This window comes from Penicillium longicatenatum, assembly GCF_028827895.1.
Source record: "Penicillium longicatenatum strain IBT 33135 chromosome Unknown contig_7_segment0_segment0, whole genome shotgun sequence".
Classification (NCBI taxonomy): domain Eukaryota; kingdom Fungi; phylum Ascomycota; class Eurotiomycetes; order Eurotiales; family Aspergillaceae; genus Penicillium; species Penicillium longicatenatum.
Window position 1 is genome coordinate 4,028,601 of NW_026643124.1, and position 23,281 is coordinate 4,051,881.

Below are 23,281 nucleotides of genomic sequence, written 5' to 3' on the forward strand. Positions count from 1 at the left end.
TCCGCAGTCAATTTATCTTCGTTTCTACCAATGACTTATCACTGGGCCAAACTTTGCATGGATTCATACAAAAGCCTGCTGAGCAGCATCGAAAGTAACACATTCATGCAAGACCATCTGGAAATCACTTTTCCGCTGCACATGAAATGCAATAAATTATATTGCTTTTCCCAGGTCTGAGCGGGGCTGAAGAACAATTTAACGGTTTTCAACGGTTAGCAGCTCATGATAAAACCGGCAAACACGAATTTTGTGTCAAAACTCACGGTAATGGATCTCATGGCTAACGGACCAATATATTTGAAACCAATTTCGAGCAATAAGCATCTGCAAAAGCCTTATATTTTCATTTGATACTTCGATATGCTTGTGATAGCTTGAGCTTCCCAGTCTGGCTACGCTTCTATGTCAATATTGGACAAAAATATTGTTTGATCCAATCTTGTATCGTACTAGCTACTCCATACGCCGTTGTGAGCCAGGTAGCCTGGTCTTACTGTTTTAGTGCCTATCAAACATGAGCCTGGACTATGTCTACCATAATGAAATTTTGCCACCACATTGTAGGGTTCAGGGAGAGGTTGCGGATACGGTATTTTTGGTCCTTTTGATACTATTGCATCTTGCAAAATATGCACACAAATCCTTGTTTTAGAGCCCTAGAGGCATGGGAGCTTTACGCCCAAGGTTAGAGGATGTATCGACAGGATCGTGAAGTCTTCAGCTAGAGCTGGTTGCCATTTCAAAGCCTTAGGTCTGAGATTCCTGCAGCCCCAGAGGCTTTATGCTCGCCTTGAATGGAAGATACTATTTTGGTTTGTTAGAATTATTAGATAAAGGTGGTGGGATCAGAACCCAATTTTTCCTCTGTGTTCAGGTCTACTCTATATACTATGCAGCATTTTCATCCTTCACGATGCAAAGCTTTTTTGCCGCGAAGAGATGGTTTCGGCTGTTTTTCACCTCGAAAAGCACACGGCATCAATATAGGCATTATAAATGGAGCAGATTATATTGCCAAGTTTTACATTAAACAAGGCGGGGCTAATGATTATTTATTAGTGGGGATCCTTTGTAGTGGAGACTTTCTCGTATTCAAGCGGCCCACCCCCACTTTTCAAAATCGAGAACGATATACGGATACTAGGCTTAACCCTCTATTCTCGAGCTTCGAAATCCTAATGCAGGGTGCAAATACTGCACTATTTCACTTAACGCACCCCATTTGGCTAACTGCGGTTCAAACACTTGGCCAAGGAACCGTCAATGAATTCGACTCGTGTAATACGCAGTCTGGGTGGTCGCAACCCTCTGTCCGAATGGAAGACGATTCACACATCCGAAGAAGGATAATCCTCAGAGACCGTTGCTCAGCTTTAACAGCTGTATAGAGAAGAAATAGGGAAATATTCCATCGAAGGCTTTCGCATGGATCGTGAGCGCTCGATTACAGCGGCTGTCGAGAAATATCTCAAGCGAAGGGATTATCCTAAAATACGCTGTCATTGGGGCGAAGACAAAGAGTCTCGTGGGGCGGGGGTCAAGTTCCCATTGAATGCGGTGATTCCTACCCCGCTTGAGCCTCGGGCAGAAGTATCCCCTATCCTGCCCAGCTCAATGATGGGGTCCTAGTCTATGTGGTTTCAACGCATCCCCAAACAAACTTCCATTCAAGCTTTATGGTGCCGTAACCTTGGCAGAGTCCACAGTAACTTTGCTATCCCCTCAGGCTGTATCATCCAACCTACATCATGTAGCGAATTTCAATTGAACTCGGGGCCCTTCATTTTAAGCCGCACGGCCCCGTCCGTGCCCCCAAAAGTGGCTAGAGAAAGGCCAGAACTGACAAGTATAATGCAGATCTTTGTATTAGTTTACCACTCAGGATTCACAGCCTTGTGCACTAATAATTAGTGGCTCTTGATCGCGCAAAAATTATTGTGACTCGGTCGGGCCGGTTTTGTTTCTTCTCATCTCACACGTCACCTCACCCCTATCATAACCTCTCAACGATGACTACTACCTCCGGACCATACTCACCCACCAACTATGGTCCACTGACAACCACCTTTACCCCTTCGCCCGGCTGTTTCACAGACAGGTGGATCTCCCACGTTGCTTCGTCGCCAACTCTGGTGTGGGGACAAGATTGCTGGTCAGGCAGTTTCTCATACTCCGACCCCTTCCCAGCCGAGTCATGTTGGCCGGAAGGTCTTTTGAAAGCCGAAACATACATTCTTGCACATAGTAGGAACATTCCCAACGTCAACCACGTCTTTTCACCTGGCACCATTTGCCCTTCAGGATGGACGGCGGCATACACGTCTACCTACGGATTAGGCAAAGGCACCTATAATCCCGGTATCGCTTCTGTCACTATGCAATCGGATGATCTAATGACAGCATGTTGCCCCTCGTAAGAAATACCCCCGACCCCAATGGTAAGAGCTTAGGAATCAAATTGAACTGACTTACTGACGTTTCAATAAGCGGATACAATCTAGGTCCCAGATCATGTTTTAAGTGGGTACAAACTCGTGGGGAGCTTCAAAGTTTGGGCGTGAATTCAGACGGCGAATGCACTACAGGGACTGTGGAAGCATTCAGTGGAACTATAGGGACCCACACAAACGTTGTCGCAACGCTTCAGGCGAGCCCTATTTTTTTGATCACCAACACGGCATCGGCATCGGCATCAGTATCGACGAGTAGCACAGCCGATTCGCCGACAGCTGGCGGAAACACAACTGGCTTGTCAACTGGGGCCAAGATTGCGATTGGAATATGTGTCCCTGCCGGTGTCTTGCTCGTTAGCACAGCCTTGTTCATATTTTGGCACAGACGCAGAAAGTCGAAGGCATCTGATAAACCGGTCTCTGAGGCGCCTGCCTTTGGAGATCCTGCCAGCGAGAATGCTGTATCTGAGATGCCAGCTTCTGGTCCACAAGCAGCAGAGCTTTTAGCAAGTGATCCGAAATATGGAACATCAGAGTTGACAGGGTCACCGAGAGCGCCAAAGGAGATGTCGGGTGATGGTGTGTTCGAACTCCCCGGGGGGACTGAAATATCTAAGAAGGAGGATGTGGACATGCACGGGAATGATCCATCGAAAGACTAGCCTTGGAAGCCATATACAAGGCATACACTTAGGAAGTCTTGGAAATATTAATATGCCTCTCTCCGGGGCTGGGTATGTTTGTCAATAGCGTGATGAGTAATATGATATAGTATATAATACGAGCGGCACATACTAATATTGAAAGTAGTCTTGCTAGAATAACAATTCGGAGAAGGTTTATCGTTATGAAATATGTCCAGTTGGCAAAGAATATGGAACACATAATGGAGTAAGTTTAGAAGCATCTACATTCTAGACCACCATATCATCAAGGAGACCCCGGAGCCCTTTTTGGGGGAAGGATACATACTAAATGCTATAAAGCTGCCTTCCTGAGGCATTTTATATCAATATGATGGTTTAAAAGGGAAAACCTGCCCGTTTGTCTGCTCCAGTATATCGAATTTGGCATTGAAAGCTTACCGGTCAGTGCTTCCTGCTCAGGTGTTCATAATATTACCACGAATACAACGTAAATGAACGCTCCTCCAAGCACCTTAGAATTGACCAAATATAACGAAATTGGCTGACCCTTGCAAGTCAAGTGCTTTCGCCTCTTTCCACAGATCGAGATACTGAGACCAAATCTTGAAGTATTTGAAACGCCGCAACGCTGATTTGAACCGCCCATTGAACTCAAATAGTCCCTGGGCGAGTCTAGAGCGATATTTGATATGGCTCTTGATTGGTGGCTGACGAGTGGCTTATGAGTACACGCATGGACGTGTATGCCCCGCTCGGAGTATTAATTGCGAGACTAAACAGCTTGCCATCGGAACAACGAAACAGGCTAACTGGAAATATTTGTTCGTGACCGACATTGAAAAGAGAGTGAATGACGATTTTCAAGCCATGGAACCTTGTAATGTCGCTTCATTTGCCATTAAATTTGTCGGTATCTACAGAAGCGCCAATGGGTGGCTTATAGCTGCGGCTCTGATTAGTCGACCATTTCCTGAAGTGGCTGTGCTGAAACGATGGATCAACTTCAGCTGCAGAATGCGGCGACCACAACTAGGCCGCTTTTATAAGATCTCGAAGGATGGCGATTTCTCTTGTCATTTCAACTCACTTTCCTCACCTCTCATCCCATTAACTGACGAACAAGCTGATCAGCCAGCCCTACCAGACGAACCGCAAGGATGTATAAGGGATACTTATTGCTTTTTTCCTTTCTTTACATAGTATGCGTCACCGGACTACGAGTACCAACAAATGAACTGCCTATACTCCCGATGCCGGTCTCCCCCCGCGGCATCTCATTTTCTGCCAAGACAAAATCTACTGCCACATCAACCCCGTTGTATCTCCCTGTCACGACGGATACACCTGATCCCCTCGGTATGGCGGAAATAAGTGGCCTCTTCGGTCCAGGGTCTTGGTCAGGATGGTTCCTCACGCTCGTGGCATCCTGGTGGCGAATCGTTCGCGTCTCAGAAGAAAAGTTCGATCCAAATACGGTCGTCTTTCTTTTCTGCACAAATTGGGCTGCTGTTGATGTCTGGCGAGGCATCGAACCCGTACGAAATATTCCCAGGGACGCCCCGGACTTTAATGATCGGTTCAATCCTGGCTTAGGATCTTTGGGGGCCGCGCTCAATATCACGTTTTGGGGAACATTTCACGCGCAGATTCAACTTTTCGTTACAATCATAGTCTTCAGATCATCCAAAACTCAAACCCGACGCTTGTTGATTCATGCGGTTGGACTCATTTTACCCTCAATAACCATGCTGATATGTTTCCCATTGATCCCTGATATCCACCCACCAGCACTATACTGGTACGGAATGGATAGCACGATGCATAACGACTTGCTAACTTTCGAAACTTTGACGGGATATTTAATCATGCCGATTGCTTTGTGGCTGATCTACGTCACAATACGTGCAATGTTCCCCAAATCCTTCATTGATTTGAAGGAATCCGCGATTAAATGGGCCCAGACATCGGTCTGGCTGGATTACTTGGTAACTTCGATCAAAATATATGCTATTTTTTCCGTTATTCTATTTGCCTGCTTAATCCTCATGGTGATGAGCATACGCAGCCTTGGCTGGCTTTTTGGGATATTACCCATCTTTCTCCTTCTTTTTGTCTACTTTGTTGCCAACCTTAGGCTTGCCCTTCCCAGTTGTAGCTTTGCTTGTGGCATTATGATTTACTCCTACTCGTTCGTCGTTGTGACGCATGCTATAACATACGTGTTCAAAGCCTACCTAGGTCGAAGTGCCGATCGTTCAAAATCGTGCTTTTTCATGCCATGTGCCCCACAGTCGATCTTAGACGAAGATCAGTTACAGACTCTGGTGGCATGTTCAGCGCTATTTTTCGCGTTCGACTTTTTCCCGGTTGTTATCGCGAAAATCAAAGCGCGGTATATAGAACGGGAAGAGTCCACCCGGGAGATGGAGCGGCGAATGGAGGAACTTGAAGTGAGGCAGCGTTTAAGATCGCCATTGGATAGAGAAGACACTCGATAAAGCAATTTCGACTGCAGCGTGTCAGTGTGGTTACCAAGTACGATGGTTATGGAAAAAGGGGAGTACATGATGGGTGTTATTCGGCATCGAATTAGTCTGAGCTCCTTATGTACCATGTATGGTTCTGTGCCCTGGAAGATGTAATAGATTGCTGAAAAGATGTAAATGAAGATTTTATATTATATCGCAATAATATAGCGCCCCCAGACGTTACGATGTAATCATGTCGAATCAGAATTGGCCTTGACCCTGAACCGGCACCGAAGATATTGCCAAATCACTTTCTAGGTTTAAAGGGACCTTACAAGGTAGGTCTTGCCAGCTGATGTAGAAAGCCTCTAAGAGACTTACTGAAATAGTGTAAATTTTCAAAAAGTGCATTCTTCTGTTTGCTCAGCACTAAAACGGGTAATAAATATGAGATTAAAGAGCATCACTAAACCTCCTCCCCATCCAAAATCTGCCTGAAGGTCTCAAAGATGCCTTCGTTCTTAGAGTCATAGACAGCAAAGTGAACTTTGCGCCACCAGTTTCCGCGAAACTCATCTTCCTTCAGAACCTCGAGCCAACATTTCGCAACCTCAGCAGGGGGATTTGCATAGACCCCACAGCCCAAGGCCCCGAGAACTAGCATCGAATGCTTATGAGCTGCTGCAATACGAAGTGCTAGCCTCATCTTTTTCTTGGTAAGGCTGCGGTCCCTGTCTAGCGCAAAGAACTGTTGGTTACGCTGGCGAGAGGGTGATGGCGAATTTGTGCTGCGGCGTGAGTGTAGGCTATGGCCGCACTGCCGGGTCTTGGACTCCTTGTGTGACTTTGTTTGAAGGAGAGGTCGATGGATAGCCGCGATCGTAATTCCGCTGATAACCGGAAGCTCCTCCGCTGTGTTAGAGGACGACTCAAGCAGAGTGTGTCCGGAAGCCAGGTCACTTCGCATGACCAAGATGTAAGGGCTGTAGATCACCTCGTCAAGCTCGAGCGGGTAGTCCTCAATTTTTAGGCTTAGTGACAATGAGGAGCGGTAGCAAATTGACTCCTCTTGTGCCATGGCGCCGTTCAGCCAGCCTCCGCCCGGTTTTCGGTGGCTTGCGAAGTTGATGATTATTGGGAGGAGGTTTGAGGAATTTAAACTGAGAGGATTGACTTGTGCAAAATGAGCAAGACGGACAGCAACGTTGAGAGTATCGTCATTGATGACTTGAATGGTCGCGCTTGATGGAAAGTTGGGGCAATCCCTGGGTTGTAAGTGGTCGAGAGACTCCGACGATAATTTCTTAGATCTCTTTGCCTCATGATCCGAGTTGAGTTTATCCAGGAGACCTGGCAGAGCACAACGGGTTTCCTGAGCGGTTCTTTTGAGGGTTTGTCTTTCAGGACATTCTCCCGTATCTCCCTGATGGCGATGAGGTAGCGAGTATTCAAGAACCATGTCCCATAACATGGACCTGCCTTTCTGGAACGACATTTCTTCGGGTATTGGTAGTTTCATGTCAGAGTGAGAGATGTTCATGACTGAACCAGCTCTAGCATGCACTATGTCAAATGTCAGATCAACCGGAGCGGGCCGCCATCGCCGATGTTGCCACATGTCGTGCGTTTGTTCAGTCAGAAGATGAAGTCTATCTAAAGGATACAGAAATTACATAACTCTGGGTCTCTAGCCTCAGGTTTCATAACAAACAAGCTAGACTTATTAAAGGGAACGAGGATATTTCTCTTAGTTGTCAGTAATGATATTCTTCAGCTGCAATGATGGTCACTGACAAACCTATGGTATGAGGCATCTCAACATTATCGCGTTGCGTTTTCACTAATGGTTTTTCATTACAGGAGCTGATACGTTTAGAGAAGAGCGCCCGGTTCCATCAACAGGGTATGTCAAAGTCTATTGATTCATAAAACGATCTAATTCACTAGTCTCACACATGTTCAACTCTGAGTGGAAACACCCCAATACAAGAGCAGAGCTAGTGTCCATCTGTGTCATGTGTGTATTCCTTTGGCTGTCAATATCAGAGTAGCAGTGCCAAGCTAATTCCTTGACTTCCAGCAAGAATACCAAAGACCCCAAACTCGAGCTTCGGTTCCATGGAACACAACGCGCCTGCTCGATTGGCAGTAGCTCTTTAGAACCTTGTGACAATGACGAATGCTATCTTTGCAGTATCCTCGAAAATGGGTTCTCACTCGAATACGCCAGTGAGTAGCAAACCAACACCCACTTAGTGACAATATGATTCTCATCTCCCGCTAGAACCTACATCCATGTTTGGATCTGGAATCTACTCCACTGTCGTCTCCTCTAGTAAGCCCCTTATCTCCCCAGTTCACCTTTACCGTATGATCGCTCACTATAAACCTTCAGAGGCCAACATTTATGCCAAGAATCACGGTGTTAATTCCAAAAAGCATGTTTTGATTCTCTGTGGGATTGATCCTGGCAAGGTCAAGACTACGAAAGGAGCAGGAGATCCAGGCCTATGTGACTCGGTATGTTCCGGGTCGATATATCAGTTCCGATAAGCTAACTGTACTCACAGGTAGAAGGCCTTACCAGAGCTGACGGTGGCCGACTTGTGTACCAAGAAAGTGTTATGTACGACGAAGCAAGAATCAAGCCGATCGGCCTAGTCGTGTATACGCGAGAGGCTTGATCTTCACGGTGATTGCTCTGGATGATCTGAGTTGTTGATATTATCTAACATAGGAAGATTACGTATGGCCTGTCTCTGACACTTGATTTCCATTATTAAATCTCAATCTCAATTTCAATTGAAAATGATCGTGCTGCACGGCGAGAAGTGAGATATCCCACAGCTTTGATTTATATTCCTTTCATGCATCGCACGCTATTGTGTTTTAGAGAACTAGGTTACTTAGACCCACCATGAGAAGTAAGGCGCTTATAATGGACAAACAATGTGTCAGGCGGGTGTGAGGGAAGACCTCTGCAACTCTGTATCTCTGAGCTCTGCCCCTCTACAACTCTATACATCTACCATAGACCAAAGTGTACACCAAGACATATTCGATGTGTTTTTGGTTGGTCCATTTGATAGGAATCTTCTATCTATCTCTATTGTTGGTAACTGCCATCGTGCTACGTGAAGTCTTCTTACTGCGAGCCGACATGAATAGGTACTTACTTTGCGTGCCTTCAATTCTGGCAGAGGTCTAACAAGGCTGGACTGAGATAGGGAAAATGAATACTCCTTGGCTATCCGCATAGCTCACTGGGTGGGCTCATCCAAAGCAACCCCAGAAACCCCCCTTCTGTCAGCGTCTACCGACATGACGATGGTACGTGAAAATCGAGTGATATTCGATGCCAATTACTTACAGCTCGTAGGAACTGAGTTGGCTGGACAGGTCGAATCCCTTTTGGGAAACAGGTAGGCAGATCCCGATAGTACCAGTACTCTGTTCCTCAGTTGACAAGGCGTGCACTCCAGCTGAACGCCGTTTTCGCGAGTCATGGAATGGTAAAACAAAAGCGTGCCACCTCGAAAGGATTATTCTTTTTGATATCAAATCATTCCCACATCACATCAACGGGGAAGCGCCGGGTGCTTCCAAACTCGCTAGGTACAGATGCCTTCTCAGAACATTATCCTGTTTTGTGAAGACAGGCTATCAAGTGGCTTACCTCATTTTAGTCACGATGATGAACTGCTCCGCTTGCTAGGAGATTTTCCACTACGCTTCCACGGTGCTCCTCGCGCTTGTCATATTGGGGATCCCGGCCACTCTGAGAATCTTTGCGGAAATTCAGGATGCGGCATCTGCTCCGTATTCCACGCGCAATTCGCAAATAGACAAGCTGGTGAGTCTGCAGCAAATCATGATCGGTACCTGGGAAATACAGAGACAATGTACTGATCAGTCTACCAGGCAAAAGCTTCGAGTCAAGTCCGAGAATAGTCACCAGCCCCAGGTCGTACCGTGAGTATTGCCACGTCAGCTTCCCCCATCGATATCTACTTTAACCACGAGGCGTGCTACACCTAGAAGCCGATGAATTCGCCAAAAACCAGCACATTCGCTCGTCTCAGCGTGCCATGATCCTCTGTGCATGTCCGAATATTGTGAGTTACTTCGATCGAGGTATAACTCACACCAATTGATGTAAAATCAGGCACAGTCGGATACCCTGGTCACGAATTCAGACGCTCCTTCATACAAGGCATCAGGTTTCCGGAGAACACTTGCTGTTCCAATCGGACTGATCATGTATACTCGGAGAGGGTGACATCTTTCATAAGTTTTTCAGATGAACTTGAACAAGGGAATTTGAGACTGGGCCGGAATTGAGTTGGGAAGTGATTTCGTATGAGCTGGGATTGCTATAGACCGTTCATGATTGGTGGCTGAGGCAGAAGTGGAGGACAAAGATGTTACTTGATCATTTTGCTTGGTCTTTGCTGGTTCCTTCGTTTTTTTCTTCACTAGCTAGATTGATTCGTTCCTTGCACTGGTATTTTTGATCTACTGGGTATTTCGTAACCTTTGCTCAGTCCATTTACTTTGGTGTGTCTCACAATACACAATCCTCAATTTGTTCACTGGTTGTTACAGCACAAATCATCACTGCTGCGTAACAACATTATGTTGAGAGCGCATAGACTGAAAAGCCCTCCATCTAGTCGTATATCAAGGATGCTTATAACAATTTCCAATGTGGGAAAGGAGAGCTCATCCAGCTCAAAGGGGTTGGAACCAGTGTCCAAAATATGGCCTTCTGACGAGCCTACATTAAGGCCTCGGAACTCCATGTCAATATCAGTTCCCTCAAAAGCATCTGGAGCAGGAATGCTGCATTTTGATGTGGGAGGCTGCTGAGTTCCCTGAGCGGCCTCAACTGACGCGTCCACAGGCCGTCCAACAACGCAGTTGCTCCCGGAAGGTTCAGCCTCTGCCAACTTTCTCTTTCGCGAGAGAGCCGCGCGCTCCGTGTGACCATGAGAGAAGTATCATGAAGGTTGTTATAGTGAAGAAAGGAGGAAATATGTTCGACAGCAAGGGTCATCCATTCAAGGCGAGTAAGATTTACTAGGGATGAAGCAATCAAAAAAGTATCAAAAAGAGACCGCTAACTATGACACTTGACTAAGCCACGGTCTACAGGGTCATAAGAACGCAGCTGAGTAATACATAGCTTTCGAATTTGCGAATGACTACTGAATTCGGAAAAAGATGCCCTCGGGGTGCGTCTTTATAAGCGCGGCGCATCTCCCCTCCGATGATTACGCCATTAGTCTCCGAGCCGTCGATGGGGCGCACCTATAATCAATTGAAAGAATCTCAACCCATGTCGGTTGCCGTAGGTACATATGCACCTGCATACACTTTGAGAGGTCTCATGCCATTGTATGATCTCAGTCAAAAGCATTATACCAAAAGGACCTGAGCGTTATGTCAATGTCACTGGCAATTTCTCAATGCCAAATGTTGGCAGAATGATTAAGTAGATCTGCATGTGAGATGCCAACATATTCCTAGCGTGGCACATGTTTGACAAATTTAACGGCAATGGAGATCAGTTTATCGAAGTCTGAGGTATCTGTTCCATTTCGGGGTTGGAATCGCCGGATGAGTAAAATCAAGTATCGATTATCAATGCGGGGGCAATCGGCTTGGATCTGTGGGGGCCAACTGAAACGAAGGAAGGCCGTATAAAAGGCCTGCACAAGGGGAATAGTTTTGAATCTACACCATCCATCAACACCTCTCATTGACCTACCTGATATATTTGAATCATGTCCACGGCATCTCCTGTTCTCCTAATCCTCGGCGCAGGGTCTAATGTCGGGGCGAGCGTGGCTAAATCCTTTGCAGAGAAGGGTTACAAGATCGCTCTAGCCTCTCGAACAATCAAGGAGAACAGCAATTCGAGTGAATTCCACATTTCTTGCGACTTATCTGATCCCCTCTCGCTGCACAATGTGTTCGGCAAAGTGAAAGAAACAGTAGGCATTCCGAGTGTTGTTGTATACAATGGTATGGAAATTCCTAATGCTGGTTGAACCTGAGACCTGACCAAACTCAAGCTGCTGCTGCCACCCGGGCCAATCTTGAAGATCCCCTTCTGACCCCCTTGGCCGACTTTACCCAGAATTTGAATATCAACACAACCAGTGTGTACGCTGCGGCGCAGGAAGCTGTGAAAGGCTTTGCAGAACTTCCAGCCGACGCCTCGAAAACTTTCATTTACACCGGCAATATATTGAACTTACAGATCCTCCCACCACTGTTGGACTTAGGTGTTGGGAAGGCCGCTACGGCGCATATCATTGAATACTTGGCTGCCTCCTACACCTCTCGCGGGTTTAAGTAAGTATATTCCGTTACCGAGAGGGCATGTGAGAATGAATGACTGCTGACTGGTCAGGTTCTATTATGCTGATCAGCGGAAGCCTGATGGATCGAGTATATCCATCGCTATTGATGGAGAGGCGCACGGAAAGTTTTATGTCCAACTTGCCGAGATTAAGTCGCAGGATGACTGGCATCAGACCTTTGTCAAGGATATTGGGTATCAACGATTTTGAATCCACAAACAGACTCAACTTGCTGCATTTGCGTCTGCTGTACAGGTGTGAGAGAGTTGTGCCGAATCGCGGTTGTCGGTCCGAGCCAGAACCTTGTGGTTCGGTACCCTGGCATAGTACATTTAGTATCTCAACACACTTCGCCATCTGCCAAGTGCTCGTAAATTCGAAAATTCGAAAATTCAAAGATAGCATATAAATTAGCGCCGATAATCTATCACCTTCTACTACCATTTCAAAATAAAGCAAGCTATGTATAGTCAACTCCCGCTTATGGTACGGCGGTTTATAGAACACTCACTTATAGAACACTCGCCTTTGCACACTCCTATTTATGCTATGTCATCCGCTTGGTCGGCTCTAACAAACCAATTAGAATACCTGAAAACTCTATAACTCCCCTTACCAAAGTGCATCAGGCCGGCACCACCACTAAAGCTCTATATGATAACTTCCAGTTTGAAAAATGAACTACTCTACTTTATACCCTATTTTATCGTTTTAGCAAACTGTTTTAAGCAAATGACAAATAATGGATTTAACTCCATTAATTCCAAAAGCTTTTCAGACAGAGCTCAACCTTTATTTGTCTTGGTCAATATAGACCAGGGCATCAATTGTGAGTGTGATGCTTTCAAAAATTTACGACTCTTTTCACGAGGAGGCCTCAGTGGTTTATGACTATACTGCATCCAGCGCTTGTCAGGCCAATGCACGCCACCTAAATCTCTATGTAAGATGATTCCAGAAGCTCGTGGGGATTCGTCCGATTTGCTCTCTTCCCATCCAAGCCATTGACAGTAATCGGATCCAAGCACCTTCATATCAACACTTGCTTTTGATTCCTGAAAGAATTTCTGAAGCCATCCCTTGGCATCTTGATGTATGCACTTGTTGATGTGTGATTTGCCCGTAGTTTCCATGTTCGCTTAAAAGTTTGATGATAAGCATTCGCGTCATACACTAGTCTCCGACCCCAACCTGGGGACTAGTATGTCCCTCCCCGCTATCCCCATTCCCATACCCCTGTACCTTCTCTATGGAATAATATATCTACGGCATTCTCAAATTGAGCCCGGAGGTAATCAAGGCACTTTCATAGGATCCAATGTTCTGATTTATAATTGTAACCCATCCTTCGACGTAGGTGCTGCTACTACCACTGGAGGATGGTTTGTAGCACCGCTATAGCTTTCTGCTAGATTTGGATCTACGAGAACCTCACGTAATGCAAATTGAGCCCTATGGACGGGTCACCACCTTGCTTCGTCTCGACAATAATATAGAAGTCTTTTCAAAAACCACTGGTAATTTTCAACATCGACTATGATATCATTTATCACATCTGGTCTCATTATGTTCATTGCATCTTCCTAGACAGAGCTACTTTTCAACTGCGGAGCATGCTCATTGACCAAATCTTCCATAATGCTTCGGTAACCTTCTGGGAGCGCTCCAGACTGCTTGTCATCAGTATGCGTACATGGCAGAAAACCAATTAGAAACTTACCTCATTCTTCAACAACTCTTGCACAAGAACAAAGACATTGTCTCGGTCTTTAGTTACTTGAGACGGATCTTTCTTTTCGATATCTTCATCGGATGACTCAGTGCTCATGCTGAGAGTCTTCTTGAGTAGCTCCAACACTTCTTCACTTTGCAAACAGTCTGCCACCGCCATACAACCAGATTTGTTGTTCGCCATCAACGCCAACGCAAACCAGCCTTCGCTCCGAACAACAGGCCACTGAGTTTGTGTGATCATTGCACCGAGTGGGCGGGCAACACCAGGGTGCAAATCATACAAACTGTTCAATAGGGTACTCGCTTGCTCGTCTCCTTCACGAGCTTTGGGTGTAAGAGTCCGGCAGATAGAAGCAATACTACGCCCGATCTCAGTCTTGATAGGTGCAGAATCGGACTTCTCGAAGAGAACGAGAAGCAATGACAAATATGTCTTTTGGTTTGCTGGAGAATCGGGATCATCTGAGAGTGGGGAGAGCAATCTGGCAATGTTCTCCGGTGACGAAATTATGACCTGGCGGGCGATCGTCGCGGCGGAGAACTGTACCTGTGGCACGGAATCAAAGGCCCACAAGTGTGATACGGCGGGGATGATTCCAGCTTCTGCCAAGCTGACCCGATTATCACCAGCAATGGCCAGGTTCTTGAGGAACCCAAGGGCAGAGTGCAAGACAGAACCTCGGGCATCGCTGTTCAAAACAGCGATCAACTCCTCGTGGATCTTCAGTTCCCGGACCATCGTTTTGCAGACCTCATCGGATCGAGCCAGGTTTCCTAGCATCACACAAGCACAGATCTGAAGCTGTTCCTCTTCCGCCATGATCCATGATTTGAGGGTCTTTGATAGGTTGGAGTCAAGGGGGTAGTGCTCTGCAAATAGTGGGGAGGCCGAGACTTCCGATAAAGCTTGGTTTGCCTTAATCCGCGACTGGGCAAGAGCTTGAACATCTTCCTTGGAAGAGTTATCGATTTCGATGGTAATAGACCGCTTCAGAACAGAGAGCAGCATCTCTACCATGTTGTTGTATATGCAGGCATTTTGGAATCGTTCTTTTTCCAGATATGTGGAAAGGCAGTTAACCAAAGACGCGTATTGCTCAAAGGATGTATCTTCGTTCAAAGCAAGTTCCATCAGGAGCAGGATCGTTCCATCGGGCGAGTTTTCAACGCCTTGTGCTATAGTTTGGGTCAATGGGGGAGATCTAGTCCATAAGCACATTATATCATACCTTGTTCAGAGGCCAATTCAACAAGTTCATATGCAAATCCTAGCAGAGCCTCATTGTCTCCAATAGTACCATCTTTAAGCAGTCTCAGTATGATATATGCTGCCCGGTTTTCCGCCATTTGGGCATGTGCAGGCTCTGGGTATTTAATCAGTAAACACAAGCCATATCAGACGAAAGGGGAACCGACCATAATCCATGCAGATGTTATAGATCACAGGGATCGCCACCATAATCAATTCCGGGTTGAGGAAATGCCGGATTATAGCGAGTGTGTAATTTCCCTTGACGACAATTTCCCTGTTCGCGTCAGTGTCGGCACAGGAGTTGCCAACTAAACGCAGGGAATGCAGCAACAATCCTTGCTCGAGCTCCTGTCTCGATGAAACTACATCCAAGAAAAATTTAAGGATGCCAGACTGGCCAATTGGAGCTCTCCATGATGCTATAGAGCTGTCAGTCGAGAAAATGAAGCAAAAGATCCCCTCAAAACTTACGGTCTCGACTCCCGTTGGCCAGAACCTCGGCCGCTTGAGCCATGAAATTGGAGTTGCATGACCATAGCTGAATTAGAGTTGTGTGTACACTCTCTAATGCCGTGGCATCTCGTCGGCCTAGACGTGCCTCCTCCTCTGCCTGTCCTAGGGAAGCATGGAGCTCTTTCAGGTCAAAGCTGTTGCCCACCTCGTTCGTCTGCTCGGCATGTTCAACGATTTTCTTCAAAGCACGGAACATAGCTTCTTGATCTTTTTGGTCCACTGTGGTGTCCTGGACAGGGAGTATGCTGGATATATCAGGTAGGCCTGATAGAACTTGATCCACAGAAGGCAGGTCCAACTCGGATGAGACTGAAGACTGACTTGTCTCCTGTGCGGACCCATGGCCGGTATTTATTCCATTGGGTGACGCCATGATTTTGATTTCCAGACTGGCTGGTGCAGAGCCTCGATCGTTGCCTTGGATAGTTGAATTTGGCAGGGGAGAATAGGCACCGCATCGATAATGTGGAGAGTGTTGCCTGAGGTCAATTCAGGCACCAAGGTGGGATTATTAACGGGTCTGTTTGCTAGCTCACGTTCGCCTGTATCTTCTATATTGCTCAAATGTAATCAGTGGTCTTTGAAGACAAACGGCATGTCACTGAAATAAAGTAATTTCTCTCTGATTCTAAACATACGATACATCCATGTTGTCGTAGTTCCGATATTCGTACGTTTTAAGGAGTTCCGCCTTCGGGCTCTGGAGCCAAGAAACCCGCCAGATCACCAAAGCTGTCCTCTGCTCCCTTTCCACCCCCCATACACTCCTTTATACTCGGTCAATTGAACCTGAGACTTATATCACGTTTAATCCTCTCTCCTTACGTTTCTTTTCCTACCCATCAAACACGTTACGCACCTCCACCATGACGCGCGCCCAGCAAACCATCTCCGTCCTTCTCCTCGTTTCCTCTGTACGTCAACAATCCGGTGTCCTCGACCGAATCCCAAACGCAAAGCTGAAATACAACTCTGACATATTACTCTTGTAGCTTTACCTCAGTCTCTACCTTGGTCTTATCCCCCTGAACGAGACCGTCCAGAACGAAGTCATCCCCGTGGTACGTCGCATCCGGCCTAGTTTCCCGAAATAGCTTTGAATAAGTCGCTAATCTTCGCGTCACGTTTAGCTCCCCTTCTGGGCAGTCATTGTCTTCGGATGCTACCTGCTCGCCCGTCTCGGAGTTGCGATCTTCACCTTTAACGACGTCCCCGAGGCACACGCGGAACTGCAGAAGGAGATTGAACAGGCCAAGATTGAACTGCGCCAGGGCAAGGTTGATGTCGATTAAATCAACCTTCTTGACTTTATTGGGATGGGGCGCATTATCGCGCGCAGATCAGTCACATCATATATCGTGAGATTGTGGAAGCGTGACTCCGTTGAAAAAGGCCGCGAGGCATTATAAAATACGGAGCTTCTTAATTGCTATTTGGTTTCGCCATCAATAAACATCCGTTTGATACCCTTGGACATACATTTCCACCATGCAGAAGCATCCCCAAGGGCCTGACATGGTTTAGACGGACGTAGGTATTTGAAGGAGACAACTTTTTCTCTAACTTTCATCAATGATATCGTAAATTAACGTGCCCGGGTCATTTTGGAACATCCGGGATAGATTGCCAAGGGACCAAAAAGCCACCAGCTGTATAGAAGCGCTGCGCAGAATGAAACTCTGTACGATGCAAGAAAGGCCCGCAGGTCTTAGATGATAGGGTTCTCCTTTGCGAGAGCGTCGTGCTCGTCAATATCGCTAATCCATTGTTAGTCTCTGTTCAGTTGTTCAAAAATGTATTCGCAAAAACATACCGAGCCTCCCAGGGGTAGCAGATCCACACGTCGTCGGTGGTGACGGCAGCGTGGTAGCGGCTCTCCATCATATCGGCGGGCAGGACACCCTTCTTCTCCTTGTTCTTGTTCTGTTGCGAAGAATCACGTTAGCGTTGAATTCGAATTCTTTCAGGTCTCAAGGTCACTCACGTGCAGCACGAAGATGGAGAAGTTGGTCTTCTCACCCTCGCGACCAAGCTGCTTCTGAGCGAGCTGAACGTCCTTCTCGAGCTCACGCACGGCGTACTCGAGGGTGGTGCGGGTGTCATCGACCTCATCAACAATGAGGATGTTCTTGCCAATCAGGTTGGCCATCTCCAAAGAGCTCAGGTCCAACCATTGCGTGCGGGTCACCTTAGTGCCAGGGACCTCCTCGGCATCGCCACGGCCGAGATCCTCGTAGAGAGACAGACCAATAGCCTGGATAGGAATGTTGGGATCACCGGGACCCTTGAGGAAGGATCTATTTGCGGGGACGAAAGGTCAGGACTGCGCATTTGTGTAGGAATCGAGCGCATGGGCATACCGAAGGATACGAGCGGGAACATAGCCACCACCACCAATCGCGATCATCAAGTGAGGGGGGGTTCTCCTTCAGGATAGCACCTGCCGACTTCTGGCAGAGCTTGTGAACCTATACATGCGATCAGTCTGACACTCACTTTTCGAGTCCGCCCCACTAAATGTAAAGTGAGGGACATTGTAGATGAAAGAGGGACGTACCTGGTTGTAAGTGACGTAGAATTTCTGAACCATATTGACGTTTTGAAAAAAGAACCGAGTAGCGAACAGGGATGTAAAAAATGCGACAGGGACGAGGCCAGAAAAAAAAAGTACGGAGTATTCGACCCTCGGAGAAAGCCGAACATCGAAATTTTCGGATCGGCATCTGCTATCTGTGGCGGGGCTTATCGTTGACACCTGCCACATCCGTATATAGATCGATCTATGCTCAGGAACAAGTTGTATATGATCTGAATTAGGCTCGTGAAAAAGGAGAGATGATTGTATTCATAAGATAATTCTTAAATACTCTCAACGTGGACCTAGTTGTCCTACTGTCCACTACGTGTACCAAGTCGGCGCGGGGTATTCCCGCAGAAGAACAAACCGACCCAATTCTCGGTTCTTGTACGCCACAGGGTCATGCAATGTGTGCGTTCGAATATCCCGCCAGAACCGATCGAGTCCCACTCTCAATGCCGTTGCCCGGGCACCGGTCACCTCAAACACTCCAGATGTAACTCGAAGCCCAACGTCGGTAGTGACGACCTTAACGCTCGCAACCCACTCCGCAGCCTCGCCGCGTTCCTCTGCAGTCAGAGCGGACCGATTGGCTCCATGGCGGATGTATAATTCAGAGAGCTGTTCGCCTGCACGATCGGCCAGCGTCTCCGTAGCCCGGAGGTGTGCGAAGAAGTTACCGTATCGCTCGAGAATGTAGAACTCATCGGTTGCGGACTCCTTGTTGTCGCCGCCGAAGGGCCAAGGACGGGTGCCATTTTTTGTGTATTTGGATGCGAATTCCAGAGCCCCGATAGCAATGCCAAGGTAGAAGTTGCTGAAGACTAATTGGATACTAGATGAGACCAAATTGTTATCAACACAGCCTTTGAGGACAGTCTTCAAGATACATACGTTGGGAGAAGCAAAGTGGCGAACGGAGCGAGCAGAATATCCTCACGCGGCTGCTTGGTGGTTTCATCCCAGCCTAGTGCGTCTCTCCATGGCACACGGATATTCTCGATCTTGACTCCGCCGGATTCTGTCAAGCGCAAGCCAATGTTATGCCAGTTGTGGGCAAATGTAATTCCAGGCTGTCGGGTTGCGACAAGAGCGAAGATGTGGCCCTCGGTGCCCTCCAGAACACCCTCCAGGACGGTCAAGTCGGATACAACGCCGCCAGTGTTGAAGTGTTTGGCTCCATTGAAAACAATGTGGTCGCCATCCGATGTGATCTTTAGATCACTATCCCGTGGATTGACCGCACCACCGACAAAGTAGTTGTTCGAGATGATCAATTCGTGGGTACGTTCGATTTGTTCTGGGGTCCCAACAACGTTTGCAGTAGTCGACCACAGCAAATGGTAGCCGAGCAACATGCCAATGGAACTGTCATATCCCGTGATGTCAGCCTAAGATTCATCAATTCAATCTAATCAAGTCGTACCCATCTGTCTTGGCGACTTCTCTGATCGCCTGGTACCCAACACTCCACGGCTGCTCACCACCCCCATATTTCTTAGGTCCCAGAAGCTTCAGCAAACCCGAATGCTTGAGAAGTGCAATCTCAGCACGTGGGGATTTATTCTCCTGATCTCTCTGGGCCGCATCTTGTGCCAAAACTTCAGCAACCTCGCGCGCTCTAGCGAGCCAAGCCTCGGCGGTGTCAGGGAGTGTGGCCCATTGTGCTGCGTAAGAAGCATAAATTACGGGGTCAGTTGCTGGGACGTCCGCGTTCACTGTCATATTGAAGTAAGTCTTATGATCAAAACAGGGTAGTTCGCAAAGAGATCTTTCTAGTTGAAACTTGAGAGTGCTGGGGGATCGCAATATATCTAGCCATCGTCGAAACTGGATCGTCTTGATGACATGCTATTCGTAGAAAATGATGCGATATGCGATATCCCAAACAACCAAAAATGCGATGAATACTCGGCCGACAAATACCTAGCAGGTGTTCGTTTCGTCAGACCGGGAGTAAATGTCGTTATCACCAAATGCCGTACTATAGATCATGCACGCCCCACTGCGGGCGGAGCAACGCATCATCGGTTGGCTATTACATCCAAACAGCTGCGAATTACGAACAAGCATCATGTCAAACAAACATTTGAGAAGAGATATCACATTTGATTTGAATTTAGCACGTAACCGTATCTGCACCTATATCAGGGCGCTTCCCAAACAAACCAAGGTTCCGTTGCTGATGGCGATCCAATCACGCAATCTACTCCCTCTTCTTGCCCTTCCTGAAGTACCTCGAAGTATCACCCAATGGTAGATCCAGAATAGATTCCTGCAGCAACAAGTGGAAAACAATATACCATCCAATTAATCCAGCCAGAAAACAGAATACTCCGCCTGACTTTTGCAACGCGACGGCAGACGCGACATGGCCATCAGCTTTGGCGAAGTAGCTTGCAGCAACCGTCAAGAACCCAAGGTCAACGAAGAAAAATACTAGGATGTATGCAATGTTGCTTGCGAGTGAGGCAATAAGGAACGTGAATACAAATACCGTCCATAGAATCATGAAGAATCCGACGGCATTGTTATACTCTGCTGTACTGGTCCCGCCGTAGGCCTGGGAAATGCCGAATGCAGGAGTCAGAAGGGCCCCGTATCCAGCGTAGAAAAGACCTTTTTAAGTTTCAAAGATGTCGTTAGTCTCAGGTCACTTTCGTGTGCTGGTAGAGGTGTGCTGGAACATACCAAATGCGCTGAAAACCGTATAGGCAAAGCCATTCCCAATAGACAGTTCCCACTGCGCCGTAATAACCAACCCAAATGCCGAGATAAAGAAGAAGTTGGCCACGAAAACGTTGTCGGTGGTTACTCCTCGCCATTCCATTAGACTCAACGAGAGCGTGGTGAGTGTTGTGCCGAATGCACCTAGCGCCAACGCAGACTACAGTAACTGTCAGCTAATAGTTTCCTTGAAGATATTGTTATACTAAACTTACACCTGCACCCAGAGACTTTGGAAGTCCCGAATCTAGGGCGATTGGTCGGCCTTGTTGTTCAATGTCCACTGACTCGGTTTTTTTATGAGTATGAATGGCACCATCTTGGCAGGTCGTGGAGGACATTGCTGATTGTGACTTTCAGTGCAGTGCGGTATAAAATATGTGACAGGATTTTGGTTTAAAGATGTTCATCTGGAATATATGTGAATTGATAGAGATATTTTTTATGCGTGAGGAACTATCGCATCATTAAGGGAACAGATGGCATCAAGTTGAAGGCTGAGGGACTGACTACTTATTGATCTATGCTGCTAGCATTGAAGATCTACAGCACAGTAGCTTGTTTGAAATACCCCAATATTGGTTTATCGGGGTACAAGCTCGTAGGAATGATGCTGTGTGGGGTACGCTAATGGCACAATCAACCTTCTAATGATGTGATCGTCCCGATCCCCAAAAGCCCACTAGGCTCTTGCCAATTATGACTTCAGCCATACTTACTACTCGGCCGAGAAGTGGAGTTCGTTCTATACCTATATCGCCTGTTGCGTTTGTATTCAATGGTTGGATGACTACAGTTAGATGGGCTCGCACGAATCCTAGCAAAAAAAAGTAAAGCTTGCAGGGTATATTATTTTACAAAATGTATAAGGGACTGTGCGCAGCATATTTCATCCACACTTTCCCTCCGTCATGATGTGTAACGACAGACTTTCTCCTGGGCATATGCTCGATAGCGGTCCAGAAGATCAGTCGAATCTAAACCTGCAGCTCCTGAGCTAGCCGAGTAATGCGAGGCCAGGCCTTTCCCATCAATGTTGACATGCGGCCTAGTCCCATCTGCCCCGATCCATGACTTGCGGGGCTTGTCACCTTTGGGATCGACCTCAAAAATCTCACGAAGAGCCAATGCATCTCTTCCCCAGAAACACCCAAAGTTTTGGCTGGTTGGCTCGGTAGGATCGATCCAGATCGGGAACTTGTATCGCTTCAGATGGTTCATTTCGAGATGGTGAAGGAACGAGTAATGTTGCTGGGCAGCAACCGTCCAGTCTTTCAAATTCGGCCCAGTATCTGTATATACTGACGCCGCGATGGGATCTCGATCAGAGCCTGGTTCGGCCGGTAGCAACCATCGGTGGCCTTCAAATGGGGGTTTGAACCCCTTCCGAACCCGGAAACTTGCTGGACCCTCCCATTCAGGTAGACTCGAGGCGCGCCATCCTTGACTAATCTGGTCCTTGAATCCAGAGGTCTGCTTGACATGGTGCAGCTCTGGTAGATATGGAAGAGCAACACCAGGATGACTGTGCAGTGTTGCAAGGGCGGCCTCGTTGACGACGTTGGCAGAAACCATCAGTGACTTGGGGTTATCCAACTTGGTTTTCACGATGGTAGGAATGGTGTGGTCTTCCAGAAAGACGATATCCCCATCAATACGAATGTACATGACATTGTCTTGTGTGATTTTCCAGTCCATATCCTGACCAGGCGGAGCTATGGCATACCCCGGGGTCTCCATCACTGTAGATGTCAACCATTCCAGGCTAACCGGGTCGTGTGTCTGAGGCACAAAAACGACCTGATCGAGAAAGCCATGGTTGTGGACCAGATTTTTCTGAAGCGATGTTAAATTAAAATTGGATTTGAATTGATGGTTGCAATTCCTCTTACCTGTAGGTAGCAATCAAGGATCTCTGTACGCTCGTGGTACCTGAAGGGCACTAATGCGACAATCTTGAAGCCCTGCGGCTTGGGGAAATATCCCGAAGCGTGCGAATAGGCAAAAAATGGGGAAATCTCCTTATTGAACACCAGTGATGTGAGATCAACGGGCAAGAGCGACGGATTAAACCAGCCAATCACGGCCAAAATAATGAACAAGTAGCCCAATACACACCATACTAACACGGTTGCCCAGTCGCGCCAAGTTGAGGATTCGCTGTCGCGATTCGATTCGACATCGTCATGGGTATTCCCTAGACGACCCATGGTGAATCAAAAGTCGCAGTTATCGCATAGGTTCAGGAGGATTGCTCCGTCGCGAGCGACAGGGGACATCAAATTCATTTTAATGCTGATTGACCATGGTTGCGACATGGCCGCTTGGTCTGTTTTCGGGATAGACTGGCTCCGGCTACGGGAAAGAATCAAAATTAACGCCGGAATCTTTTGGATTAAGCCGCATCCTCCGGAAAAGGAAATTCTGTGGAGGGAAACGGACAGAGAACAAAGGGTGTGGAATGTATAACGGAATGTGGGTCTGGAGATCCACTGATAAGATCCACACCATTCCACGGCGGGGACAGGCAAAATGCAA

General features: G+C 47.2%; 10 protein-coding genes across 10 annotated transcripts; 4 read left to right on the plus strand and 6 right to left on the minus strand.

Moving 5' to 3' along the window:
• Window positions 1-2,012: 2,012 nt before the first annotated feature.
• N7484_011773 (uncharacterized protein) lies at window positions 2,013-3,118 on the plus strand (the record flags this gene model as incomplete). Its single annotated transcript, XM_057122160.1, has 2 exons — window positions 2,013-2,416; window positions 2,491-3,118. 2 exons carry the CDS (start codon window positions 2,013-2,015, stop codon window positions 3,116-3,118), a joined length of 1,032 nt encoding a protein of 343 aa, XP_056967914.1.
• Window positions 3,119-6,037: 2,919 nt separating this feature from the next.
• On the minus strand, window positions 6,038-7,189 carry N7484_011774 (uncharacterized protein; the record flags this gene model as incomplete). Its single annotated transcript, XM_057122161.1, has 1 exon — window positions 6,038-7,189. The coding sequence occupies one exon, from the start codon at window positions 7,187-7,189 to the stop codon at window positions 6,038-6,040; it is 1,152 nt and encodes a 383-aa protein (XP_056967915.1).
• Window positions 7,190-7,350: 161 nt separating this feature from the next.
• On the plus strand, window positions 7,351-8,255 carry N7484_011775 (uncharacterized protein; the record flags this gene model as incomplete). Its single annotated transcript, XM_057122162.1, has 7 exons — window positions 7,351-7,374; window positions 7,432-7,474; window positions 7,519-7,588; window positions 7,652-7,800; window positions 7,856-7,906; window positions 7,967-8,091; window positions 8,142-8,255. The coding sequence occupies 7 exons, from the start codon at window positions 7,351-7,353 to the stop codon at window positions 8,253-8,255; spliced, it is 576 nt and encodes a 191-aa protein (XP_056967916.1).
• Window positions 8,256-11,357: 3,102 nt separating this feature from the next.
• On the plus strand, window positions 11,358-12,149 carry N7484_011776 (short-chain dehydrogenase; the record flags this gene model as incomplete). Its single annotated transcript, XM_057122163.1, has 3 exons — window positions 11,358-11,598; window positions 11,649-11,931; window positions 11,990-12,149. The coding sequence occupies 3 exons, from the start codon at window positions 11,358-11,360 to the stop codon at window positions 12,147-12,149; spliced, it is 684 nt and encodes a 227-aa protein (XP_056967917.1).
• A 1,373-nt stretch (window positions 12,150-13,522) lies between these two features.
• N7484_011777 (uncharacterized protein) lies at window positions 13,523-15,811 on the minus strand (the record flags this gene model as incomplete). Its single annotated transcript, XM_057122164.1, has 5 exons — window positions 13,523-13,609; window positions 13,660-14,849; window positions 14,903-15,037; window positions 15,090-15,344; window positions 15,397-15,811. The coding sequence occupies 5 exons, from the start codon at window positions 15,809-15,811 to the stop codon at window positions 13,523-13,525; spliced, it is 2,082 nt and encodes a 693-aa protein (XP_056967918.1).
• A 493-nt stretch (window positions 15,812-16,304) lies between these two features.
• On the plus strand, window positions 16,305-16,730 carry N7484_011778 (dolichol-phosphate mannosyltransferase subunit 3; the record flags this gene model as incomplete). Its single annotated transcript, XM_057122165.1, has 3 exons — window positions 16,305-16,352; window positions 16,431-16,499; window positions 16,569-16,730. 3 exons carry the CDS (start codon window positions 16,305-16,307, stop codon window positions 16,728-16,730), a joined length of 279 nt encoding a protein of 92 aa, XP_056967919.1.
• A 416-nt stretch (window positions 16,731-17,146) lies between these two features.
• On the minus strand, window positions 17,147-18,028 carry N7484_011779 (xanthine phosphoribosyltransferase; the record flags this gene model as incomplete). Its single annotated transcript, XM_057122166.1, has 5 exons — window positions 17,147-17,195; window positions 17,252-17,361; window positions 17,423-17,722; window positions 17,799-17,906; window positions 17,996-18,028. The coding sequence occupies 5 exons, from the start codon at window positions 18,026-18,028 to the stop codon at window positions 17,147-17,149; spliced, it is 600 nt and encodes a 199-aa protein (XP_056967920.1).
• Window positions 18,029-18,337: 309 nt separating this feature from the next.
• N7484_011780 (thermophilic desulfurizing enzyme family protein) lies at window positions 18,338-19,741 on the minus strand (the record flags this gene model as incomplete). Its single annotated transcript, XM_057122167.1, has 3 exons — window positions 18,338-18,851; window positions 18,911-19,384; window positions 19,443-19,741. 3 exons carry the CDS (start codon window positions 19,739-19,741, stop codon window positions 18,338-18,340), a joined length of 1,287 nt encoding a protein of 428 aa, XP_056967921.1.
• Window positions 19,742-20,222: 481 nt separating this feature from the next.
• On the minus strand, window positions 20,223-21,084 carry N7484_011781 (uncharacterized protein; the record flags this gene model as incomplete). The annotated part of the gene is made up of 3 exons (XM_057122168.1): window positions 20,223-20,635; window positions 20,708-20,903; window positions 20,959-21,084. 3 exons carry the CDS (start codon window positions 21,082-21,084, stop codon window positions 20,223-20,225), a joined length of 735 nt encoding a protein of 244 aa, XP_056967922.1.
• A 568-nt stretch (window positions 21,085-21,652) lies between these two features.
• N7484_011782 (uncharacterized protein) lies at window positions 21,653-22,953 on the minus strand (the record flags this gene model as incomplete). Its single annotated transcript, XM_057122169.1, has 2 exons — window positions 21,653-22,579; window positions 22,636-22,953. The coding sequence occupies 2 exons, from the start codon at window positions 22,951-22,953 to the stop codon at window positions 21,653-21,655; spliced, it is 1,245 nt and encodes a 414-aa protein (XP_056967923.1).
• Window positions 22,954-23,281: the final 328 nt, after the last annotated feature.